Source organism: Hemitrygon akajei, chromosome 5 (assembly GCF_048418815.1).
Source record: "Hemitrygon akajei chromosome 5, sHemAka1.3, whole genome shotgun sequence".
In the NCBI taxonomy this organism is placed as follows: Eukaryota; Metazoa; Chordata; class Chondrichthyes; order Myliobatiformes; family Dasyatidae; genus Hemitrygon; species Hemitrygon akajei.
In genome coordinates this window covers 143938558-143964442 of record NC_133128.1, presented here as the reverse complement: position 1 = coordinate 143964442, position 25885 = coordinate 143938558, and the positions used below count along the sequence as shown (strand labels likewise).

General features: G+C 43.7%; 1 protein-coding gene across 1 annotated transcript in view; it reads left to right on the top strand.

The window, feature by feature from the left end:
* LOC140728259 (SH3 domain-binding protein 4-like) overlaps positions 1-25885 on the top strand; it is an 87454-nt gene that overhangs the window by 31667 nt on the left and 29902 nt on the right. Inside the window, exons 2-3 of the mRNA XM_073046749.1 lie at positions 11774-12007; positions 18026-20394. Of these exons, the coding sequence (XP_072902850.1) occupies positions 11890-12007; positions 18026-20394 (2487 nt within the window). The 5' untranslated portion in view covers positions 11774-11889. The remainder of the gene's footprint in view (positions 1-11773; positions 12008-18025; positions 20395-25885) is intronic.

Genomic DNA, 25885 nt, shown 5'->3' with positions numbered 1-25885 from the left:
TGAAAATAGTATAAAGAAAATGCCAATATTTACAAAATGATAGCTACAAGAAAACACAATAATAGCTCCATATGCAACACGAGTGAATCTGCAGATGCTGGAAATAAATTAAAAAAAACACAAAATGCTGGCAGAACTCAGCAGGCCAGACAGCATCTATGGGAGGAGGTAATGACGACGTTTCGGGCCGAAACCCTTCATCAGGAGTGAAGTAACATGGGATGGTCGAGGGGGGGATAAGAAATGGGGGGAGGGATAAAATAGAGAGCTAGGAAGTGATAGGCTGGAGGGAAATGGGCTAGGGGGAAGGTGGAGAATTATGGGAAATAAAAGAGAAAGAAAGGTAGGGCTGGGGGGAGATTATAGCGAGGGGGGAAAAAGAGAGAGAAAGAGAACCAGACTAAAATTATAGATAGGGATGGGAGGAGGGCAGGGGTATCAATGGAGGTCTGTGAGTTGAATGTTCATGCCGGCAGGTAGGAGGCTACCCAGGCGGGAGATAAGGTATTGCTCCATCGACCTGCGTGTGGCCTCATCTAGACGGTAGAGGAGGCCATGGACAGACATGTCGGAGTGGGAGCGGTCTGTGGAATTGAAGTGTGTGGCCACAGGGAGATCCCGCCACTGCTGGAGGACCGAGCGCCGGTGTTCGGCGAAACGGTCTCCCAGTCTGTGGCGGGTCTCCCCAATGTATAAATGGCCACATCGGGAGCACCGGATACAGTATATCACCCCAGCTGACTCGCAGGTGAAGTGGTGCCTCACCTGAAAGGACTGTTGGGGGCCTGGGATGGTGGTGAGGGAAGAAGTGTGGGGGCAGGTGTAGCACTTTTTCCGTTTGTAGGGATGAGTGCCCGGAGGGAGGTCGGTGGGGAGGTATGGGGGGGATGAATGGACAAGGGAGTCACATAGGGAGTGATCCCTGCAGAAAGCCAAGAGTGGGGGGGAAGGGAAGATGTGGCTGGTGGTGGGATCCCGTAGGAAGTGGCGGAAGTTACGGAGGATTATATGGTGGATCTGTAGGCTGGTAGGGTGATAGATGAGGACCAGGGGGACTCTATCCCTGGTGGGCTGGCGGGGGGATGGGGTGAGGGCAGAGGTGCGTGAAATACGGGAGACGCGATGGAGGGCAGAGTTGATAGAGGATGAAGGGAAGCCCCTTTCTTTAAAAAAGGAAGACATCTCCTTTGTCCTAGAATGAAAGGCCTCATCCTGAGAGCAGATGCGGCAGAGGCGGAGGAATTGAGAGAAAGGGATAGCATTTTTGCAGGAGACAGGGTGGGAGGAGGAATAGTCTAGGTAGTTGTGGGAGTTAGTAGGTTTGTAGTAGACATCGGAGGATAGGCTGTCTCCAGAGTTAGAAACAGAAAGATCTAGAAAGGGGAGGGAGGTGTCGGAAATAGACCAGGTGAATTTGAGGGCAGGGTGAAAGTTGGAGGCGAAGTTAATGAAGTCGACGAGCTCAGCATGTGTGCAGGAAGCAGCGCCGATGCAGTCGTCGATATAACGTAAGAAAAGAGGAGGACAGATACCGGTGTAGGCTTGGAACATAGATTGCTCCACATGGCCGACAAAAAGGCAGGCATAGCTAGGACCCATGCGGGTGCCCATGGCTACACCTTTAGTTTGGAGGAAGTGGGAGGAGCCATAGGAGAAATTGTTAAGGTTGAGGACTAATTCCGCAAGGCGGAGAAGAGTGGTGGTAGAAGGTGACTTTTTTAAAGAAAGGGGCTTCCCTTCATCCACTATCAACTATGCCCTCCATCGCGTCTCCCGTATTTCACGCACCTCTGCCCTCACCCCATCCCCCTGCCAGCCCACCAGGGATAGAGTCCCCCTGGTCCTCACCTATCACCCTACCAGCCTACAGATCCAACGTATAATCCTCCGTAACTTCCGCCACCTCCTACGTGATCCCACCACCAGCCACATCTTCCCCTCCCCCCCACTCTTGGCTTTCCGCAGGGATCGCTCCCTACGCGACTCCCTTGTCCATTCATCCCCCCCTCATCCCTCCCCACGGACCTCCCTCCGGGCACTCATCCCTGCAAACGGAAGAAGAGCTACACCTGCCCCCACACTTCTTTGTGCCCTCTTCTTTGTGGTGGCGTGTTGGGGAGGAAGCATTAAGAAGAGGGACGCCTCACGTCTTAATAAGCTGGTAAGGAAGGCGGGCTCTGTCGTGGGCAAAGTACTGGAGAGTTTAACATCGATAGCTGAGCGAAGGGCGCTGAGTAGGCTACGGTCAATTATGGAAAACTCTGAACATCCTCTACATAGCACCATCCAGAGACAGAGAAGCAGTTTCAGCGACAGGTTACTATCGATGCAATGCTCCTCAGACAGGATGAAGAGGTCAATACTCCCCAATGCCATTAGGCTTTACAATTCAACTGCCAGGACTAAAGAACTTTTTTTTAAAAGCTATTATTAATGCTTTTTGAGATAGTGATTTAGATGCATATCATATTTTTTTACTGAGTTAAGTATTGTATGTTATTAGTTTTGCTACAACAAGTGTATGGGACATTGGGAAAAAAAGTTGAATTTCCCCATGGGGATGAATAAAGTATCTATCTATCTATCTATCTATCTTCTTCCCTCACCACCATCCCAGGCCCCAGACAATCCTTTCAGGTGAGGCACCACTTCACCTGCGAGTCAGCTGGGGTGATATACTGTATCCGGTGCTCCCGATGTGGCCATTTATACATTGGGTAGACCCGCCGCAGACTGGGAGACCGTTTCGCCGAACACTGGCGCTCAGTCCTCCAGCAGTGGCGGGATCTCCCTGTGGCTACACACTTAAATTCCACAGACCACTCCCACTCCGACATGTCTGTCCATGGCCTCCTCTACCATCAAGATGAGGCCACACGCAGGTCGATGGAGCAATACCTTATCTCCCACCTAGGTAGCCTCCTACCTGCCGGCATGAACATTCAACTCACAGACCTCTGTTGATACCCCTGCCCCCCCCCTCACCCCCATCCCTATCTATTATTTCAGTCTGGTTCTCTCTCTCTTTTTCCCCCTCACTATAATCTCCCCCCAGCCCTACTTTTCTTTCTCTTTTATTTCCCATAATTCTCCACCTTCCCACTAGCCGATTTCCCTCCAGCCTATCTCTTCCTAGCTCTCTATTTTATCACTCCCCCCACTTCTTATCCCCCCTCGACCATCCCATGTTACTTCACTCCTGATGAAGGGTTTCGGCCAGAAACGTTGTCACTACCTCCTCCCATAGATGCTGTCTGGCCTGCTGAGTTCTGCCAGCATTTTGTGTTTTTTTTTAATAGCTCCATATGGATTCTTGTTCAGTGTGAACTCCCGGCAGCCTATCTCTCATTCTTAAGGCGATGAGCCCATTTATTAGGCACTAGGACTAATCTTTAATTACCCACAGATTTAACAAAGCTACACAGGAATTGGAATATGAAGCACCGCACAATGTCATTACAATCATATTACAAAATAAAAGGAAGTATCTGCCTCAAATACGGTATACAAACAGTATATACACATCAGTTACTCATCCATTACTAAAGAAATGGAATATTCTACCGTGTATGGCAGGAAAGACACCAGAAAAACAACCCGTAATAAGAATATACCAGGCAGAGAAGACATTGAAGTGTGCACACTTAGCACACGACAGCAGAATGACAAGGCAATGCTTGTGTGCATGCACAGTGCGTTTACTGAGCACTTTCCGTCCACAGGTCCCTCAAAGTTGCTGTTCAAGTTGATAGGGTGGTTAAGAGTGCTGCCCTTCGATGGGGGGAGGGGAGGATTGAATTCAGAGCCATGAGGTAATGTTACAACTCTATAAAATTCTGCTTCTGTGGACGCGATAGAGATAACCGGATGGTATGTTGCCTCCCAGGTGCCAGGGTCAGGGACATCTTGGGTTGGGTCCACACATTCTAAAGGGGGAGAGTGAGCAGCCAGATGTTTTTGTATATATTGGCACCAATGACATAGGTAGGAAAAGTGATGAGTTCTTGAAGAGAGAATTTAGGTAGCTAGGTAGAAAGCTGAAAAGCAGGACCTTCAGGGTAGTCATCTCTGGATTGCTGCCTGTGCTATGTGCCATTGAGGGTAAGAATAGGATGATTTGGCAGATGAATGCCTGGCTGAGAAACTGGGGACAGGGGTTCAGATTTCTAGATCATTGTGATCTCTTCTGGGGATAGTACGACCTGTACAAAAAGGATGGGTTACACCTGAACCTGAGGAGGAGCAATATCTTTGTGGGCAGGTTTGCTGGAGCAGTATTGGAGGGTTTAAACTAATTTGCCAGGGGGATGGGAACCGGAGTGATAGGGCTGAGGATGGGGCTGTTAGTTTACAAGCTGAGACAGTGTGTAGTGAGACTGTTAGGAAGGACAGGCTGAGATAGGGCAAAATTGCAGTCAGTGGGATCAGTTTCAGTGTAGAAGAGGGGAGAAAATTGAAAAGGGTGATGAAAAATGATGCTAGCGAGGTAGTAATTGGGGGACAAGGAAATAGCGGATGAACTGAATCAGTATTTTTCATTGAAGATGCTAGTAGTATGCCAGAGATTTGAGAGTATCAGGCAGAAGTGAGTGCATTTGCTATTACCAGGAAAAAGGTGCTTGTGAAACAACCCAAGGATCTGAAAGAGGTAGCTGAAGAGATTGTGGAGGCATTATCTTTCAAGAATTACTTGATTCTGGAATGGTAAATTGCAAATTCCACTCCAAGTAGGAAGGAGGCAGAAGAAAGGAAATTGTAGACCGCTAGCTTGACCTCAGTGGTTGCGAAGACACCGGAGTCAATTGTAAAGGATGAGGTTTCAGGATATTTGAAGGCACATGGTAAAATAGGCCAAAGTCAGCATGGTTTCCTGAAGGGAAAATCTTGCCTGACAAATCTGTTAAAATTCTTTGAGGAAATAACAAACAGGATAGACAAAGGAGAATCGGTGGAAGTTGTGTAATGGCATTTTCAGAAGGTCTTTGACAAACTATTGCACATGAGGTTGCTTAATAAGAGCCCATCAGTGTTCCCTCCAAGGTGTGCACGTGTGTGCGCACACACATCTGTTGCTACTAGCACACAAAGGAATGTGCACTGAGCACAAAAGGTTGTCACCCTCTACCTCGTTGGCATGTTAAGTATATTTCACAACTGTACACAATCACATTTCCTTTTCAGTTTCTGACACGGATGGTGCTGACAACGTGGAGTTTGCGATGATTTGTCTGGAGATTTTAGAACTGGCTTATTTATATATTTTTAAAAGAAATTATTGATTTTTATGTTGAATCCCAGCGTGGGATGCATAAAAGAACTGCTAGTTTATTTAAAGCAGAATGGCTTGATGAAACAGTACAATCTGCTACACCGAAAGCTTGTGTCAGGAGTGTGCAGCTATGAGAAATATTTATGTACAGTAGAGAAACTGGTGTTAGCTGGGTGTATTGTTCCCAGGCAAGTGTAGCTGGACAATTTGCAAGTGGGAAGAAGTGGAGTGATAATTGGAAACTTGACTTTAAATGGTCTTTTCGCAAGCAAGTCACATATGGATGATGTACAAAAGCTTGGGCGAGAAAATCCTTCATTACCAGCTACAGGCCTGTTGCATATCTTTTGTGAGCGTGCAAACAAGTGTGAAAATGATGAAACCCAGAGGAGATCTAAGTTCTCATTGGTAGTATTTTGCTTGCTTTTAATTTTTGTGCACACTGGTCATTACAAATTAGAACATTGGAGCCCATGGTACGACAGGATTCTAGCATGGATAGAGCATTGACTGATTGTCATGAGGCAAAGAGTGGGAATAAAGGAAGTCTTTTCTGATCGGCTGCCTGTAACTAGTGATGTTCCATGGAGGTGATGTTGGGACTGCTTTTTACATTGTATGTCAATAATTTGGATGATGGAATTGATGTCTTTGTGGCCAAGTTTGCGGACAATACGAAGACAGGTGAATGGGCAGGTAGTGTTGAGGAAGAATGGAGGCTGCAGAAGGACAGATTAGGAGAACGGGCAAAAAAGTGGCAAATGGAATAAGGTGTCAGGAAATGTATAGTCATGCACTTTGGTAGAAGGAATAAAAGCATAGATTATTTTCTAAACGTGCAGAAAATTGAAAAAGGACGTGGAAGCTTCGGAGAGTTATCTGAATCCTCCCTGGATTAGAGAAGATGTCTTTTGAGGAAAGGTTGAACAGCTAAGGCTTTTCTCTTTGGAGTGAAGGAGGGTGAGAGGCGACTTGATGGAGGTGTACAGTGTAAGGTTATGAGAGGTATTGATAGAGTGGACAGGAGGTGCCTGGTGCTCAGAGTGGTTGTGGCCAACACCAGAGGATGTCCATTTAAGGTGATGGGAAGAAACTCTGATGGGGGGAGGGGATGTTAGAGGTGGGTCATTTACATGGAGAGTGGTGGCTGCCTCAAACTCACTGCAAGAGGCAGTAGAGGCTGATCCAATAAAAGATTCTTAGTTAGGTTCTTGGATGAATGAGAAACGGATGATTATGGGCTTTGTAGGAGGGAAGGGTTAGATTGATCGTGAAGGAGGTTTATTTGGTTCACATAATAACATGGGTTGAAGAGCCTATACCGTACTGTTCTTCTCAATGTTTATCTTCAGGAGACATAGTCTTGTAAAGTTACGGCTAGCCTTGCAGTTACAATGCATGCAGAAATGGGAAAAGTTTGGTGTTCCATTCCTGGGACGACTGCACGGCTTGCCTTCCAGGGCACATGGGTGCTCGTCAGCTGCAGCAGACGGTGGATTGATTTCCAGAACCCCAGGTGTGACCTCCAGGTCACCTGGTAGGATCTAATTCACTCAACCAGAGAATGCATCAACCTCATGAAGCAGGTCAGGGTGCCACGTCAGAGTCCCTGGGCAAGATTTATTTAGCAATCTGTCACAACAGTTGCAAGGAAATAATTAAAGCAGATGGGGACATTTCATAAAGTCTTTAGTTTCACAAAGAGCAACAAGGAATTGTGATTGGTAATGAGATTTACGTCGTCGTGCTCTGTTATGCTGGCTAGTGTGGTTGCAGTAATTGGTATGTTGAGAGCTCGGCAGCAGTAAGTCTGAGAGCCTATCGAGGGAATGTTTTGCTGGGATGTGAGACCAATTTCCTTACAGGCTGGTTTTCTAGTGCTGCCAGGGAGGGTTTAAATGAACTTGTCGGGGGATGGGAACTGGAGTGATGAGGATGAGAATGGGGCAGCTGGTATACAAGTTGATGCAGTGTGTAGTGAAACTGTCAGGAAGGACAGGCAGATGATGGGGCAAAACTGCAGTCAGTGCAATGGGTTGAAGTGTAACGTGGCAGCAAAATCAAGAAACCAGTGATGAATACAGGACAGAAGCTGTTATATTTGAATGCATGCAGTATACGGACTAAGGTAAATGATCTTGTAGTGCAGTTAAAGATTGACAGCTATGATGTTGTGGGGATCACTGAGTCAAGGCTGAAAGAAAATCATAGTTGGGAGCTTAACATCCAAGTATAAACATCGAAAGGATGGGTAGCTAGCAGAGGGGGTTGGTAAAAAATGAAATCAAATCCTTAGAAAGAGGTGACATAGGATCAGAAGATGGAGAATTCTTGTGATTAGTGTTAAGAAATTGTAAGACCCTGATGGGAATTATATTAAGGCTTCAGAACAGTAACCAGGATGTGGGATATAAATTACAATGGGAGATGGAAAAGCTATGTAAAGAGGGCAATGTTACGATAATGCGTCTCAATATCACCAAGAACAAGGAGATGGTGGTGGACTTTAGGAGATCTAGGCCTCATATGGAGCCAGTGATCATTAATGGAGAATGTGTGGAGCAGGTTAAGACCTACAAGTATCTGGGAGTACAGTTAGACGAGAAGCTAGACTGGACTGCCAACACAGATGCCTTGTGCAGGAAGGCACAGAGTCGAATGTACTTCCTAAGAAGGTTGGCGTCATTCAGTGTCTGTAGTGAGATGCTGAAGATGTTCTATAGGTCAGTTGTGGAGAGCGCCCTCTTCTTTGTGGTGGCGTGTTGGGGAAGCATTAAGAAGAGGGACGCCTCACGTCTTAATAAGCTGGTAAGGAAGGCGGGCTCTGTCGTGGGCAAAGTACTGGAGAGTTTAACATCGGTAGCTGAGCGAAGGGCGCTGAGTAGGCTACGGTCAATTATGGATAACTCTGAACATCCTCTACATAGCACCATCCAGAGACAGAGAAGCAGTTTCAGCGACAGGTTACTATCGCTGCAATGCTCCTCAGACAGGATGAAGAGGTCAATACTCCCCAATGCCATTAGGCTTTACAATTCTACCGCCAGGACTTAAGAACTTTCTAAAGCTATTATTAATGCTTTTTGAGATGGTGATTTAGATGCATATCATATTTTTTTTACTGAGTTAAGTATTGTATGTAATTAGTTTTGCTACAACAAGTGTATGGGACATTGGAAAAAAGTTGAATTTCCCCATGGGGATGAATAAAGTATCTATCTATCTATCTAATGAGGTGGGATTTCAATATGCAAGTAGACTGGGAAAATCAGTTGCCAATCTGTGATTGCAGTCACGGATATTTACAGCACCAGCATAGTGTCGCAAACACTGAAGATTGCGGGTTGCCTTCAAGAAGGTTGTCTAAAGGTAGTGGACAGTTATTAACGGAGGTAAATGAATACAGTCAGCCCTCCTTATCTGCGAGGGATTGATCTTGGGACCTCTCACGGATACCAAAAAACGCGGATGCTCAAGTCCCTTATTCAACCTGTCTCAGTGCGGTGGACCTTAGGACCCAGCGGACCCCCAGGCCTTATTTAACCTGCCTCAGTGAGGTGGACATCAGGACCCGGCGGCAGAGATCTGAATCCACAGTGTTCCTGTTCACAAAAATAATCACGATCACGATTGAAAATAAAGTGGAAATAATAAAGCGATCGGAAAGAGGTGAAATGCCATTGGTCATTGGAAAAGTGTTAGGCTACAGTCGGTCAACGATCGGAACAATTTTAAAGAATAAAGTGAGAAAGGTCCTGCCCTGATGAAAGCTACAATTATTACTAAGCAATGCAGTGGTTTAATTATTGGGTTTTGGGGTTTTGGGTTTTTGATCCTCCACATCAACCAGGCACGTAAGGAGAGCGCGCTCGGAAGTGGTCTGTCACTGGATTGAACTCGGGAACTTCCTGGACCCGGCGCTGAAACATACATTCTTAAATGTTTTATATGCATAGAAAGATAAAATATATACTATATACTAAGACAAATGTTTGACTAACTGACGCTAAATAATACCGGATGTACCTGTTCTGACTTGTATAGTAAGAGAACTTCTGATTTTTTTCGATCCCAATCCACGATAACCCACGCACATCCCCCCGTATAATTTAAATCATCTCTAGATTACTTATAATACCTAATACAATGGAAATGCTATGTAAAATAGGTGTTATACTGCATCGTTTAGGGAATAATAACAAGAAAAAAAGTCTACATGCTTGAACAACAAGTGCTGGAATAGCACTTCCGGGTTTTCTTGATTCGCGGTTGGTCAAATTTGCGCATGCGGAACTTGTGGATAAGGAAGGCCGACTATATACTCAAATTTACAAAGGGGGCGGAAAACAGCCAGAAGAACTTTGCTTGGTCAAGTATGGAAGTAATGTTTTCGGAGCGCTGATGTACTGGGTCTCAGTGGAGTCGGCTGACATTATGGGGGTGGAGGTAGACTCACTGACCAGAATCACAATTCATTGAAAATGGAACTTGAAAAACAATCTGGGTATTAGTCATGGAAGGATGGAGTCTATCAGAAGTTCAATGTGGTAAGCACAGGCACACTTTCAAACCAGTCATGGTCTGTTCAATTTTGCAGCGCTGATTTCTGTATCTTTTTAACTAACCAGTTTAAAAATCACTTTGGGCTCTTGTTGACCATAATTTAAATTTGTTTTTGGGAACTTTTGTGCAATTATTGATATTCATTTGGACTTTTCATTCCTGAAATCTCTTGACATTATTGAAAGAGCTTACGTCACATCAACCTTATTTAAAGCTGTATATTGCATCTCCAATATTTAATTCTAACGGTGAGAGCTGTTTTACTACTCACATTTCTACCACACATTTTCAGCATAAACATCACACACTGCTTCAGTCATGGCTTGGTGCCATTGAATGTCATTTCATCATTTCTATTATTATGGAAATTAGAGCCTTTTGAGGCCTGGTGACGATTCAGAATTTCACTTGTTTTCAAGGTAACAGAAACTGGCGCCGTCAATGTGAAGTGCATTATTTTGAAGAAAAGGCACAGATCTGATTACTTTACTGTGCATCAGTGTGTCTTCTGTTTCAGAGTGTGCGCTCATTTACTTTTGGTAATGTGGCAGAACAGCCTAATGTCAGAGTCTGTGCAGAGGACTGAGAAGGTTTCTCTCTTCTCCCCTCCTCCATCTAAGATACAAAAGCCTGAAAGCACATACCAAGCTTCTACCTAGCTGCTATGAGACTATTAGACAGCTCCTGGTATGACAAGTTGAACTCTTGACCTGTTAACTTTATTCTGCGCTGTTTAGTTCTACCTCAATGCGCTGTGTTTTGATCTTAGATCTAGAGACTTGCCACATGGTAACAGGCTCTTCTGGCCCAATGACCCATGCCATCCAGTTACGCCCATGTGACCAATTAACTTGCTCATCCGTATGTACTTGGTATGTGGAAGGAAAATGGAGCACCCAGGAAAACCCACGTATCACTGAGAGAGCGTACAAACTCCTTACAGGCAGCAGGAGGAATGGAATCCAGGTGCTGTAATACTGTTACCTGAACTGTTAGACAGCAGATTCCATGTGATCTGATCTGTATGAACAGCATGCAAGGCAAGCTTTTCGCTGTATCTTGGGACATGTGACAATAATTTGAAATCCTTTTTTATCTCAGTGTTGGTCAATCCTATATCTTGCTCAGGTCTTAGCTCATTTTAAGAAAAAATAAACACATGAGTAGTTTACATACACCTATTGAGGAGAGTTCTACAGATCAGGGTGTCTTTGCAGTGTAACTGAGGTATTATTACTTACCGCGTTCCCTTCCAAATCCCTTGAGTTGGTACTAACACTGACCAAGATTCAAACCATCTGATCTCAGGACAACAGTGAGGGCAGTACATTTGGTTTCAAGAGGTTAAGATCTGACAGAGCAAAATCTTTGATTTTACAACAGACTGCAATGCAATAATCTTTTATGTGGCCGATGGCCTTGTATGGTCTAATGGGTCTGGTGTTTCACTAGCCTTGTACAAAGAAGTCAGTTGGAGAATATCCTTCTGGACCTTTGTTATATGCTACTAGCTATTAGGTTGTGGAAATGATGGTGATTTCTTCATTTCTTTCTTGTAGAGGTTATACTACTAAAATCTGTAGCTTGTAACCTATTGTAATTGATTGCAGACTTTACTCAGTACAAAAGCCAAAGGATCTTTAGTCCATTTATTGGCTGGTATTTGCTATTCTTTCTTTGGCCGTAATGATTAATGCTGAAGTGTTTTCTGTTGCATCCATAAGTGTGGTGACCCAAGCTAATGAATTATATAAAGCATCTTGGCAACAGCAAATGAAAGTCAAATTTATTTTTATGTAAATTTGGGCTCCTGTCTTCCATTTATGGGCTTGTTTACCACTGGAACTGACTTGTTCAGACTATGTGATATAGTGATGGTTTGTATTTGTCCATAAATTTTGATACATTTTTAAGGACTGTTTTGTGATTTAATTCTTGCAGATGGTCTGATTGCAGAAGGAAGTACAGTAGTTGTTGAGCTGGTTTCCAGCCTTTGAAAGTGGCTACCAATGAACAACAGTTTGATGTGCACCTTTGAGATCTGAACTGAGGTAACTATGGCAGCTCAAAGAATTCGCTCCACCAATACAAGTGGACTTCCACGATGTAAATCTGAAGGCACGTTAATCGATCTTGGTGACTGCTTCTCTGAACTCAATTTCAGTGATGTCAAAGGTGAGTGTTTGTACTAGTTTATTAACAAGAACAGAATGAATATGTTTCTATGATTCTTTGATTTGTTAAATTGTGCCCCTTTTATTTGAAAAAAGATTATTTCTGTTTCAAAATTTATAACTTGGTGTCTAGATTAGTCATGAGATCCTAAGCAATTCAGTTTGACGTCAAAAGTAAATTGTTAAATTGGTTTATTTTAGTCATGGTCACCGAGGAACAGTGAAAAGCTGTTTTGCACGCTATCTATACAGATCATTTCATCACATTAGTCCATTGAGATAGTACAAGGGAAAACAATAACAGAATACTGAATAAAGTGTTACAGTTACAGAGAAAGTGGAGTGAAGGCAGACAATAAGGTGCTAGTCCATAACAAAGCAGATTGTGAGGTCAAGAGCCCATCTATTGTATTAGGGGACCATTTGATAATCTTATAACAGCAGACAGAAACTGTTCTTGAGCAGTCACCAAGTCAAAGAAGCTGTTTTAGGCTTTTGTAATTTCTGCTGGATGTGAGGGGGCAGAAAGGAGAAAGAACTGATGATGTTGGTTGCTTTGCCGAGGCCCCAAGAAGTGTAAACAGAGCCTAAAGGTGGGACGCTGGTTTCTTAATCTTAGGTGTGACCACAGCTCTCTGCAATGTCTTGTGATGTCATGCAAAGCAGTTGCCATCCAGAGCTATGATAGATAGATAGATACTTTATTCATCCCCATGGGGAAATTCAACTTTTTCCAATGTCCCATACACTTGTTGTAGCAAAACTAATTACATACAATACTTAACTCAGTAAAAAAAAAAATGATATGCATCTAAATCACTATCTCAAAAAGCATTAATAATAGCTTTTAAAATGTTCTAAGTCCTGGCGGTAGAATTGTAAAGCCTAATGGCATTGGGGAGTATTGACCTCTTCATCCTGTCTGAGGAGCATTGCATCGATAGTAACCTGTCGCTGAAACTGCTTCTCTGTCTCTGGATGGTGCTATGTAGAGGATGTTCAGAGTTATCCATAATTGACCGTAGCCTACTCAGCGCCCTTCGCTCAGCTACCGATGTTAAACTCTCCAGTACTTTGCCCACGACAGAGCCCGCCTTCCTTACCAGCTTATTAAGACGTGAGGCGTCCCTCCTCTTAATGCTTCCTCCCCAACACGCCACCACAAAGAGGGCGCTCTCCACAACTGACCTATAGAACATCTTCAGCATCTCACTACAGATGCTCACAGATATAAATTTGATAAATTTAGCAAGGTATCGATTAGGAACTGAGGTTGAAATATTATTGCCCCTTTTTCCATAGCATCATGACCCATTTTTTGATTGAATGCAATTCAAATTATTTCAGTTTCCACTTCATCTAAAAATGGATGATTCCAAGAGAGGGCAGTTTTGTCAATTGTCACAAACTTTAACTTAAATAGACCCTACTAAAGACACTGCTGAGAAGTTGAATTTTGGGTACTGTCAGTTGTTAAGTACTTTTAAAATGATTACTAGTCATCCTAGTATTTAATTCAATGATTTGGGAGATTTCAATACAATTTAGTGGTAAACCATACTAAGGCATCAAACACAAGCCAGCAGCTAAAGGTGTCTGGAGCCATGATTGGCAAAAGTGCAGCAACTAAAATCAGGGTTAATGCAGGAGATCAGCATTGGTGGAGTGCAAATTTCTTGAAGGTCTGGAAGTTACAAAGGTAGTGAGAGTAAAGATTACAAAGAGACGTAAAAGAAAGTCATGGAAGTTTTAATACCAGCACAGCTCAGCAAGCAACATGTGGTGTCCATTGAGTGTTTTGTAGGCACTTGTGGCCAAAACTCTCCATTTGTTGTTTAAGTAGCACAGTGCTACAGTGGGTAGAGCCCTTGCCTCACAGCACTAGAGATCTGGGGACCAACCTGTCTTTGGGTCTTGTCTGTGCAGAGTTCGAACATCCTCTCTGTTTCCTCCAGGAACTTTACTTTTCCCCCAATCCAAAAATCATGCAGATTTGAAGGCTAGTTGGCCTGTGGAAATTGCTGCTCGTGTACAGATGTGTTTGATCTTGGGGGGGTTGAGGGAGGAGTGGTGAAAATGGTGACACGATACTGTGGGTTCAGAGGCCACTTCCTATGCTGTGTGAGTATCATTTACTGACTCTGTCAATCACATGTACAGAAATGTTCTTCAGTTTCTTCTGGACAGAAAATTGAAGAGTTGCAAAAAAAATGTTTAATGATTCGAATGTTATGTTAAGTTCTTGGTGAGGACAGCCAGGAGCACTTCTTAAAGTAAAATGTCAAGGGAGCTGAAATGGTTCATAACTTAATATAAATGCGTCATGAATCGCCTGGAGGTATTTAGAAACCATTCAGCTGAATATTTAACCGGCATAGTTAATGTGGTTTCTCTTAGCCATTGTGCTAATTTAAGCTGATGGAGAGTTGTAGCCTGTTCTGTCTTGCTCCAGCCTGTTAATAAAATAACAAACTGCAGAAATCAGGAAAACTTCCATTAAGTAAATGGGAAGAATGAATTCCCTTCAGGTCAACTTGCGTGCAAAGAAACAGCAATTGCTCAAATAACTTCTGCTACAGTGCAGGTTGAACACCCAGGTTCTTAATATATGTCTTGGAGCTCCAGTGGTTTACCAATTTTATTGTCAGAACTTAAATCCAAAAGCGGTGCTATTTTTGGATAAACTGGTTGCTCATACTAAGTGAGTGAATGGCTTGATGAAGAATGCAGAACTTGTTTTAAAAATTATAAAACAAAAGGTCATGGATAGGGACATATTTCTGGGGGAAAAAATTGCTTTGATAAGAAATTTACATTTCCAGTACCTGTTAGCAGTAATTCTTTCCAATTGTCTCTTTGGGGTATCTTTGTTTATTCAAATCCCACAGGAGAGTTCTGATTTTTTTACATTAGACTGGATTTATAACCAGGGATCTGTGTTGTTTGTGATGGAACATACATTACTGTGCAAAAGTCTTGGGCACCCTAGCTATATATATATTATGCCTCAAACTTTGCACAGTACTGTAGTAATTTTATGTATTGCACTGTACTGCTACAAAACAAATGTCGTGATGTATTTGAGCGATGAAAGACCTGATTCTGACATGGGTCTCCATTGTGGATTGTGAGTGGGAAGGGGGCAGAGAGAGGGGAATAATGGTTCGGAACAGGGTAAGGAAGAGGGGAGGGAGCACGAAGCACCAGAGAAACCTTCTGTAATGAGTAATAAACGAATTGTTTGGAATCAAGTGACTTTGCTTGGTGTCTCAAGGGCTGGGTGTTTTTATGTTTTTAATTATGGAGATACAGTACAGATAGGCTTTTCTGGCCCATCAAATCACGCCACTCAGCAATCCCGTCTAATCACGGGACAATTTACATTGACTAATGAACCTACCAACTGGTAGGTCTTTCGACTGTGGGAGGAAACTGGAACAGCCAGAGGAAACCCACATGGTCAGGGGGAGAACATGCAAAGTCTTTACAAACGGTGGTGCGAATTGAACCTGGGTCGCTGGTACTGTAAAGTATTGTTCTAACCACTACGCTACCCTACACCCATGCCACCCCCGCCCCTGGCATTCCTACTCTGCCACCTCTCCCACACCCCTCCTGTGATGTTCCACCCTCACTATTCCCAACATCCTTTGCTCCTGCCAAATTTACAAACTCGCTGTCCACTCCACATTGACAAATACAGTACTATGCAAAAGTCTTAGGCACCCGAGTTAGATATATGTGCTTTAGATTTTAGCATAGTACAGTACTGTATAACAATAATTAAGCTAACTAACTAATTAAACTAATAACACCTAATCATTTCAGTATGCACTTCATCCACTTCTCCCCATTCTCTGCATATCCATGTGCCTATCTTAATCCAGCTCTGTCATATTTGCTTCCCACCACCACCTCTGCCAGCACATTTCAAGCACTCTCGTGTGTGTGTGTGAGATTTATTAACTACTAGAGTACATAGCTTGATGAAGGGGAGTAAGTTTAAAGAGTATGTTTTTATACACCGAGAGTGTTAAGTACCTGGAACACATGGTCAGGAGCAGTGGTAGTAGACAACACAATACTGGTGTTTAAGATGCATTCAGGCAGACACAGGGCATGCAGAGAATGGAGGGATATTGATCATGTGCACAGAGATTTAGTTTAATTTAGCTTTAATGTCACCTGAAGCTGTTTAGTGTTCTAATGCAACTGAAGGTTGGATCTTGCATGATATGCCTTTCTGTTGTCCTTCCCAGTTAATGGGATGTGTTCTCAGAGCAAGCCACTCTAAAAATGACATCAGACTCGTCCTGAGGAAGAGGATTCATTTGAAATGACTCAGAGCAGTGACCGGCTCCTTTGTGTTGATGCTGCCATAGCTATGACTTTAAGCAAGTCGTATTCATTCCAGAAATTAAGGACTAGCATTTACAATTCTGCAACTTTTTCCCCAACCCCCATGTTATTATACCATTCAGCTGGACCATGACTGAACTATTTCCATCAAACCAACCTGATCCTAATGTCTTTAACAACCTTTGCCAAAAATATTATGATATCCTGCAGTTTTTACTAACTTGCCTCTCTCCCCCATCTTCCCAACTATGATAAGCTTTTCTCCATCAATTAGGATTCTCTTAATTATCTGAATTGAGGAAGGGGCATCACTGTTAAATCCTCCTCACTTAAGGTATGCATAAACTACTCTCATGAGGGGTCTTGGCCAGAAATGTTGATTCTTCGTTCCTCTCCATAGATGCTGCTAAGTTCCTTCAGCATTTTGCGTGTGTTACTCTAGTTTCCCAGCATCTGCAAAATCTCTTGTGTTTGTAAACTATTCTGAACTTTTCATGTACAAGCTGTGAAACGACCTACTATATTCTGTAAAGTAACTTCAGGAGGAAGCTTTTTGTGTCTTCCTTTAAAAAGATAGTATAGCAGTGCAGTGTCACTTTTTAAACTGGCCTTTAGAGGAGTAGGTGCAGGCACTGAGCGAAAAGATGCCATCTTTGACATTTGCAGTGTTAGCAGACACATCGTTTCCTTCTGGAGATGAAGGAAGATGTTGGACATTGGATGTGGTGGCCTGAGGGCTTGGCAAAAAGATAAGAGCTGTTCACACAGCACGCCTACCTCCTTAGCAGTTACATAATATTTGATGATAGATTGTAGCAATCAGGAACCCTTAGGTTTGTGAACAGATATGTTTTCAAACTAAATTTTCTGAATTCCAGCTCCATTCTACCCAGGGAATAATCTTATTGAAAAATTGGATCCTTTCCTGAGTTTAACTCCTTGTGGAATTAAATAAACGGAAATGTAATATTATTGCTGTTGAGATCACACTGTTTCTGTTTGTATACAGGAGAATTCACAGAACGTATGAACAAAATGTGTATGGGTTACAAAACAACGTAGAGCAGGGTTTTGATTGCAGCATTCAAAGTGCCCCTGAATATGCTGTCTATTTTAAGTGCAAGTCTTTGTTCTCACAGTGCTAGCTGAATGCTCTCTCTCTGTGCATTATTGTTAATGTAAACTGGAAGGGCTGTATTGTTTATTGGAGCACTTTACGCTGCATGTCAATAACTTTCAAAGAACTTGGATGTTGTGACACACCCAAAATGCTGGAGGAAATCAGCAGGCTAGGCAGCTTCTATGGAAAAGAGTAAACAGTCGGCATTTTGGGCCAAGACTCTTCATCAGGACAGACGAAGGGTCTCGGCCTGAAAAATCTACTGTTTATTCTTTTCCATAGATGCTGCCTGGCCTGCCGAGTTCCTCCAGCATTTTGTGTGTGTTGCTTGGATTTCCAGCATCTGCAGATTTCCTCTTGTTTGTGATTGGATGTCTGCGATGTGTTTATCAAACTTCCACTGTAATTAAATTTGCTTTACCTCGATGTGCAAGTATGATTGAAATGGTTGATGTATTCCTAATATGAAGACATAATCTTGATGTTTAAATACATTTATATCTTCCTGTAAACTAATACTCCTCCTTTTAACTTTTCCAGTGCCTTCTCCTAGTACGCTACGGTTAAATACATCTACATCTTTTGGGGACGCACGAGAAGTTGTGGCTATTAAGGATTACTGCCCTACTAATTTTACCACACTCAAATTTAACAAAGGAGACGTTCTATACGTCTTGGATACTTCTGGCCCTGAATGGTGGTATGCCCACAACAATACAGAAATGGGATACATTCCTGCTTCTTACGTACGGCCTGTTGGCAAAAGCTCCTCTCTTCGAGACAGCGGCATGGTAGATAACATTGGTGACAGTTCTGATGAAGGAGTCAAAGAGATGGATTTACTTGGTGACTGGGGAGACGTCTTTGACAAAATGTCCTCAAATACCAAACAGAACAATCCGTTTGTGAATGGCTTTACGTCGTCCAACCCTTTTCTCAATGGGAATGCACCAAGTCCCAGCTCCAAAAGTGATCAGGCACCTAAATCAGAGGTGGATCTACTGTTGTTTGATCCATTAGCACCACCTCTTGATAGTTCAAAAATATTAGCACCAAACAGTGAAAGTAATAATGTCATTGATATCGACCCACTGATCAGCTCAAAAGCAGAGTTTGATCCGATCCTGAGTCGGAACAATCCTTTCTTCAGAAGCAAGCGATCGTACAGTATGTCTGAGCTGTCAGTCCTGCAAGCCAAGTCTGCAGGGCCTCCTCCCACTAGTTTCTTCAGCAATATGCAGTCTCCAGAGCCCGAACAGTTCAGGAGCAGGGAGGACTTTCGAACAGCATGGCTTAACCACAGGAAACTGGCGCGTTCCTGTCACGATCTAGACTCCCTTGGGCAGAGCCCTGGCTGGGGTCAGACTCAGCCCGTCGAGACGAATATTGTTTGTAAGCTGGACAGCACTGGTGGAGCAGTTCAGCTTCTGGACACCAATATTAGTATTCATGTTCCAGAAGGACACATCTCCCCAGGAGAAACACAGCAAATTTCCATGAAAGCCCTGTTGGATCCCCCAGTAGAGTTGAACAATGACAAATGTACAACTATCAGCCCTGTGGTTGAGATCAAATTAAGCAACATGGAAGTTAAAACATTCCTCACCTTGGAGATGAAGATCTCTGCTGAGTTGAAAGATAATGTGTCGAGCAAAAAGGATGCTTGTATAACCTGCTTGAGCAGTGACAGTAAAGATGGGCCCTTCTTGCCAATGCCTCAGGTGTATCACTACGGTGACACGGTGCAGGTCCAGCTGGACAGTTTGGAGCCTTGTATGTACGTTGTTGTGGTGTCTCAGGCCAAGATGTTACAATACCCTGCTACAGTGTGGGAATACATTAACAAAAAAATCACGGTTGGTGTGTATGGTCCCAAACACATTCATCCTTCGTTCAAGATGGTGGTGGCTGTCTTTGGGCATGATAGCACGCCCAAGTCCTTGCTAGTAAATGAAGTGAGCCGAGAGCTTGTGAGTGTGCCGCCTGTGGCCCTCCAGCTATGGGGTAAGCACCAGTTTGTGTTGGAAAAGCCCCAGGACCTGAGGATCAGCATACACCCCAACATCACCAACTACGAGGTCAAGCCTTCCGACCAGGTTAAGGTTGTCCGTGGGTTCCAGGTGAAGCTGAGCAAGGTCAGCCGCCTCATCTTCCCCATTCACTCACGTGTCCCTGACGAAATCTCCGATTTCACCCTGAGGGTGCAAGTCAAAAATGATCATGAGGTAATAATCACGCAGTTCTGTGTGAGGACACCGCAGCCGCCTCCAAAATCCGGGGTCAGAAGTAGCGGGCAGAGGAGGTTTCTGAAGAAGAAGGAAGTTGGCAAGATTGTTCTTTCCCCTTTGGCCATCACAAGTAAATACCCCATATTTCAGGACCGCCAAGTAAACCATCTCAAGTACGGGAAACTGTTGAAGACTGTCGTGAGGCAGTGCAAAAACTACTATCTGTTGGAGTACAAAAAGGGAGATGTGATTGCATTACTAAGTGAAGAGAAGATTAAGTTGAAAGGTCATCTCCGAACAAAAGAGTGGTACACTGGGTTCTACCAAGGGAAGATAGGGCTGGTGCATGCTAAAAATGTGTTAGTGGTTGGGAAAATGAAGCCCAGCTACTTTCAGGGACCTGATCTCACTACCTCTATGCTCTTGGAGCAGGTCCTTCGCCCCTGCAAGTTTCTCACTTACATCTATGCTTCAGTAAGGATGACGCTCATGGAGAATATCAGTAGCTGGAGAGCATTTGCAGATGCTCTGGGTTACAAAAACGTGCCTCTCGTGCACTTCTGCCGGACAGAGATTGACAGTGAGCCGGAGCGCGTGGCATCAGTACTGGAAAAGCTGAAGGAGGACTGCAGTGATACAGAGAACAAGGAGAAGAAGTCCTTTCAGAAAGAGCTGATGTCTGTGAGTATACAATAAATTGTGTTATATCTGCTATTTCTTCGATGGCCGTGTTATGCATTTGCCTTTGCTGGATGATTTCCAGTCAAGCCATTCTTCATTATAAGCTATACAGTGTAGTGTGAGACAAGGTGACTGTGGAACAAACAAATGTGCTTTGCATCAAGGTTTTCATGATCCTGACAATAGATCATTGAACCTGATGGTTCAGCAGGGTTGGCCTGTAAATTTTAGCAGCTGTCCTGGGATAGATGATTGGGCCTGGGTATCTTGCCACAAGCTTTCTTCCAGCTTCTGGAGCTTGGTACTTAGTCTGCATAATGTAGAGCAGGTGTCAAACTAAGGTCACAGAGGCAGCATCTCTGGATGGAATTAGATCATCAACGTTTCAAGTCAAAGCTCTTCACTTAAGTCTAGATGGAGAATCTCGAATTGAAACTTCATCTGTTCGTTTCCCAATGTGGATGCTGCTTGACCCGCTGAGTTCCTCAGCACTTTGTGTGTTCAAGAAGAAAAGGAAAGCTTATGAAAGGAGTTTGAAGAGATTTGGCATGTCAACAAAAGCACTCAAAAACTTCTATAGTTCTACCGTGGAAAGCATTATGACAGGCTGCATCACTCTCTGGTGGCGGGGGGGGGGGGGGGGGGTGGGGGAGGTTTGCGGTTGTTGTTCCCTTATTTAAGAAAGGGAGTAGACACAGCCCAGGTATTTATAGACCAGTGAGTCTTACTGTGTGGTTGGTAAGTTGATGGAAAAGATCTTGAGAGGCAGGATTTATGAACATTTGGAGAGACAAAATATGATTAGGAATAGTCAGCATGGCTTTGTCAAAGGTGGGTCCTACCTTACAAGCCTAATTGAATTTTTTGAGGATGTAACTAAGCATGTTGATGAAGGTAGAGCAGTAGATGTAGTGTATATGGATTTCAGCAAGGCATTTGATAAGATACCCCATACAAGGCTTATTGAGAAAGTAAGGAGGCATGGGATCCAAGGGGACATTGCTTTGTGGGTCCAGAATTGGCTTGCCCACAGAAGGCAAAGAGTGGTTGTAGATGGGTCATATTCTGATTGGAGGTCAGTGTCCAGTGGTGTGCCTCATGGATCTGTTCTGGGACCCCTTCTCTTTGTGATTTTTATAAATGACCTGGATAAGGAAGTGGAGGGATGGGTTAGTAAATTTGCTGATGACACAAAGGTTGGGGGTGTTGTGGATAGTGTGGAGGGCTGTCAGAGGTTTCAGTGGGACATCGATTGGATGTAAAACTAGGCTGAGAAGTTGCAGATGGAGTTCAACCCAGATAAGTGTGAAGTGGTTCATTTTAGTAGGTCAAATATGATGACAATATAGTGTTAATGGTAAGACTGTTGGCAGTGTGGAGTATAGAGGGATCTTGGGGTCCAGTCCATAGGACACTCAAAGCTGCTGCGCAGGTTGACTCTGTGGTTAAGAAGGCTTACGGTGCAGTGGCCTTCATCAATCGTGGGATTGAGTATAAGAGCCGAGAGGTAATGTTGCAGCTATACAGGACCCTGGTCAGACCCCACTTGGAGTACTGTGCTCAGTTCTAGTCGCCTCACTACAGGAAGGATGTGGAAAACAGAAAGGGTGCAGAGGAGATTTACAAGGATGTTGCCTGGATTGGGAAGCATGTCTTACGAGAATAGGTTGAGTGAACTTGGCCTTTTTCCCTTGGAGTGGCGAAGGATGAGAGGCATTGATTGTGTGGATAGTCAGAGGCTTTTCCCCCAGGGCTGAAATGGCTAATGTGAGAGGGTTTAAGGTGCTTGGAAGTAAGTACAGAGGAGATGTCAGGGGTAAGTTTTTTATGCAGAGTGGTGAGTGCGTTGAATAGGCTGCCAGCCATGGTGATGGAGGTGGATACGATAGGGTATTTTTAGAGACTCCTGGATAGGTACATGGAGCTTAGAAAAACAGAGGGCTATCGGTAACCCTAACTAATTTCTAAGTAAATACATGTTTGGTACAGCTTTGTGGGCCAAAGGGCCTGTATTGTGCTGTAAGTTTTCTGTGTTTCTATGTTTCTGTTTTCTTCTGATTCCATCATTTGCACTCTCTTGTGTGCCAAGCTACACTCTCTAACTTCTAGTTGAACATTGATTTCTCCAATTTCTGGTAATATTTCCCCACTCCGCCTTCTCTCTTACCTTTTCTCTTCTCCTCTCCTACCTATCACCTCTCTCCGGAGGTGATAGGCTCCTCCTCCCCTTTTTCCCATGGTCCATATCAGATACCTTCTTCTCTCACCCCTTACCTTTTCCACTTAACGCATCTGACCTTCTTACTTCACCCACCTGGCTTCACCTATCTAGCTTGTACACCTTGTGCTCCCCACACCACCTTATTCTGGCTTCTTCCCTCTTCCTTTCCAATTTGGATGAAGGATCTTGTTCCAAAATGTTGTTTATTCATTTCCATAGATGCTGCCTGACCTGCTGAGCTCCTCCAGCATTTGTGAGTGTTAGCTCAGAAGGCTGTGGCAGAACCATTCTTGCTGAGATATTGCAACAGTCAATCTATGGAGGTGAAAGGACTTAATCTAATGATTCTTTCCCTTATTTAGTGCAAATAAAAACCAAGGGCTGGTCCCATATATTGTATCATGGTTAGAAATTTATTACTATTGAATGCCTATACTTGTGACCATGTTTGATATGCTAAATAGTGCCTGGTTTGATACAAACCAATTACCACAAGCCTGTTGTCTTAATGTTTGGCTCTTGCATATTCAATCTTACTCTGTGGAGCAGGCTGTGCTTTTAATTCGATTTACCGCTTGCAATTACAAAAAAAAGGCTAATTGCAAGTTTCCTGAACTTGGTTACAGTGGCAATAAGAACTGAAACCTGTTTTTTTGTTTGAATTAATATCTGCTATATTCACATAACTCCAGAATACACCATAACATACCCTCCTCTCGGCCCCCGGACAAAAATTTCCCCAGGAAGGCCCACTTCAAGGAAAGTCTGATTCAATGGGCAGTGAAAACTGCCTTCCTCTTTGGATCCCTTCCCCAGTTGCTAACCTATGTGTAACTACATCTACACAATCTAACATCTCTAATTGGCTATCTACAGGACTGCACAGAGATGGCAGTAAAACAATCCAGAAATTTGATCACATCCTCTTCACCCCTTCAAGCTCTGACAGCGAAAACCCTCAGTTGTGGCTGTCAGTAGTAAATCTGTGGGCAGGGTCACAGCAAGATAACTTTGTTTCCGGTTCACCAGCAACAGTTCACATGCCATGCCATGACAGGAGATATCAGAATGATCTTGACAATCAGTCCTATTGCTCGATCTACAGGAGGGTTTGTGGTTGGTCTCTATTCAAATAGCTGCAGGGACTTAGCCCCGGTGGCACCCCCTGTTGGAATATCCTTTTGATCGTTGGCCCAACACTGAAAGGGCCCAGTTTATTTGTGTTCACTCCCCGCTCAGCTGGGGTGGTTGCCTTCTGACACGGAGTGTGATTTCTTCTCTCTTTCTTGGCCTGCCTTGCCATCAAGTTTATGGAACTTGATGTCTCTGCCTTAACTCGGACCCCTTCCCGTCTGTCACTCAATATCTTTCTATTCTGATCTACACAACTAATCATCTACCTTCAAGAATTGGTCTTCATTATATAGTTACCTTTATGCTTTAAACTTTATTCATTCTCATTCTCTCTCTCTCTCTCTCTCTCTCTATGTCTCTATCTCTCTCTATCTGTTCTGTATCTATGTTTCCATTCTCTTTCATCTGTGCGTCTTCTTCCATCAGGAGTGGTGAGCTATGACACAGCAGGCTGGTTTCATCATCTAGATTCTCTGTAATGACAGTGTTATTGGGTGAATCTGATCCCTGTTCTCTCTGTGAGGGTGACAAGAATGTGAGTGATTTGGTTTAACCTGAGTCCAGTGTCTCCACTGGCTGCCTCACCAGGTCTGTACACAAACACGAGTGTCATTTGTCAGGAGCACCACCTGTGGCCCTGTCCACCTGGGAACAAACCCTGCCTTTTTAGGCAGCTCCCTTACCAGGACTTGGTCTCCTGGTTGAGGGAGCATTATCTTCTCTCCATCTGATCTGCCGTTGCTTTGCTCAGTCCCTCAACACTTCAAGCCGATACAGAGGTCCTTTACATCCTGGGTCATTTTATCCCTAGAAGTTCCAGGTTCACCGCAGCCCATAAACACCCCATAAGGGAGTCACATTGCTCACCCCATTGGTAATTCATTGGGGCTTAACCTCGTCAGGACTCCTGACATCAGCCCATATCTTTCCTGTCTCTGTTATAGCTTTAGCTAATGAAGTTTTGATTGTTAGGTTCATCCTTTCTCCCACCCCTGAGCTCTGGGGGGTGGTAGGGTACATGGAATTATTGTTGAATCCTTAACAGTTTGCTCATCTCCTTCATCACTTTCCCAGTGAAATGTGCTTTTTGATCCAAGCCCACCTGGACTGGGGTTCACCACTTGGGGGAGATTTCCTAAGCTATGAGGGAGTCCCTGCCTCCCTCAATATGTCTACTCTGAGGATCGTACCCTCAATATTTGGACGGATCCTGAAATACACTGGAAGCTGCATTCCATCGATTTCAAGTATTTGGGACTCACTCCTTTCTGCCTTCACTGTCTTTCTCCCTACAGCCCTAATGTAAGCAGCCTCTCTAGTCGTTGACAAGGGCAGGTCAGATACCAAACCTGCCCTTGTGTTCACTAACATATTACATTGCCGGTCCACTGACACTGCTTTTATTTACACCCATGAGTCACCACTGCTGATGAGTGCTATTTGTATGACCTGAAGGCTGGCTTTACTAGTTTGATAATCTGGTCAGCAGTCAGATTTGACAGAGAGGGCACTGTCGGGTTTGGGGACTTAGGTTCTATTGTGGTCTCTACCTGTCTTGGTGGGTGACCCTCATCTCTCCTTTCCCTGGATTGCAGAAGGTTTAACGACGCATTGAACTGAAACATTTGCTTGCTTAAGCTCAAAGGCTTGAATTTGTGTGGTAATTGTAGAACATTCACTCTACTTGATAATCTTAAAGCAGTCAACAATAAAACCAATGATAGTTAACAGTGGAATAATTTAGGCAAATTTCTTGGACATGTTTTAGGGTGTATGTGTATTTGTGATAGATACATTCCCTAACCCTACAAACACAGGCTATACCATGGTGCGCAGTTCTTTTCCCCTTTATCAGCTTCATTACAAAATAAAACAAACTGGAATTTTGTGTACGGGATGCAGCGCAGACACACTTTCCGTTTACACAATTCCAGCCTGGTTACTAGGAAACCTTTAATTACAATACTATACAAATGAAATAGAAATGGCTGGACGGTGTGGTGGGACTATTGCATGTTTATCCTGACAGGATAAGTTCACCGTCCTTGCATATTTTTATGGAATAGAATCTTTGGTACAGCAAAGCTGAACTCACTGGCACTTCAGTTCTGCAACAGATTTTTCTAAGAGCTTTCC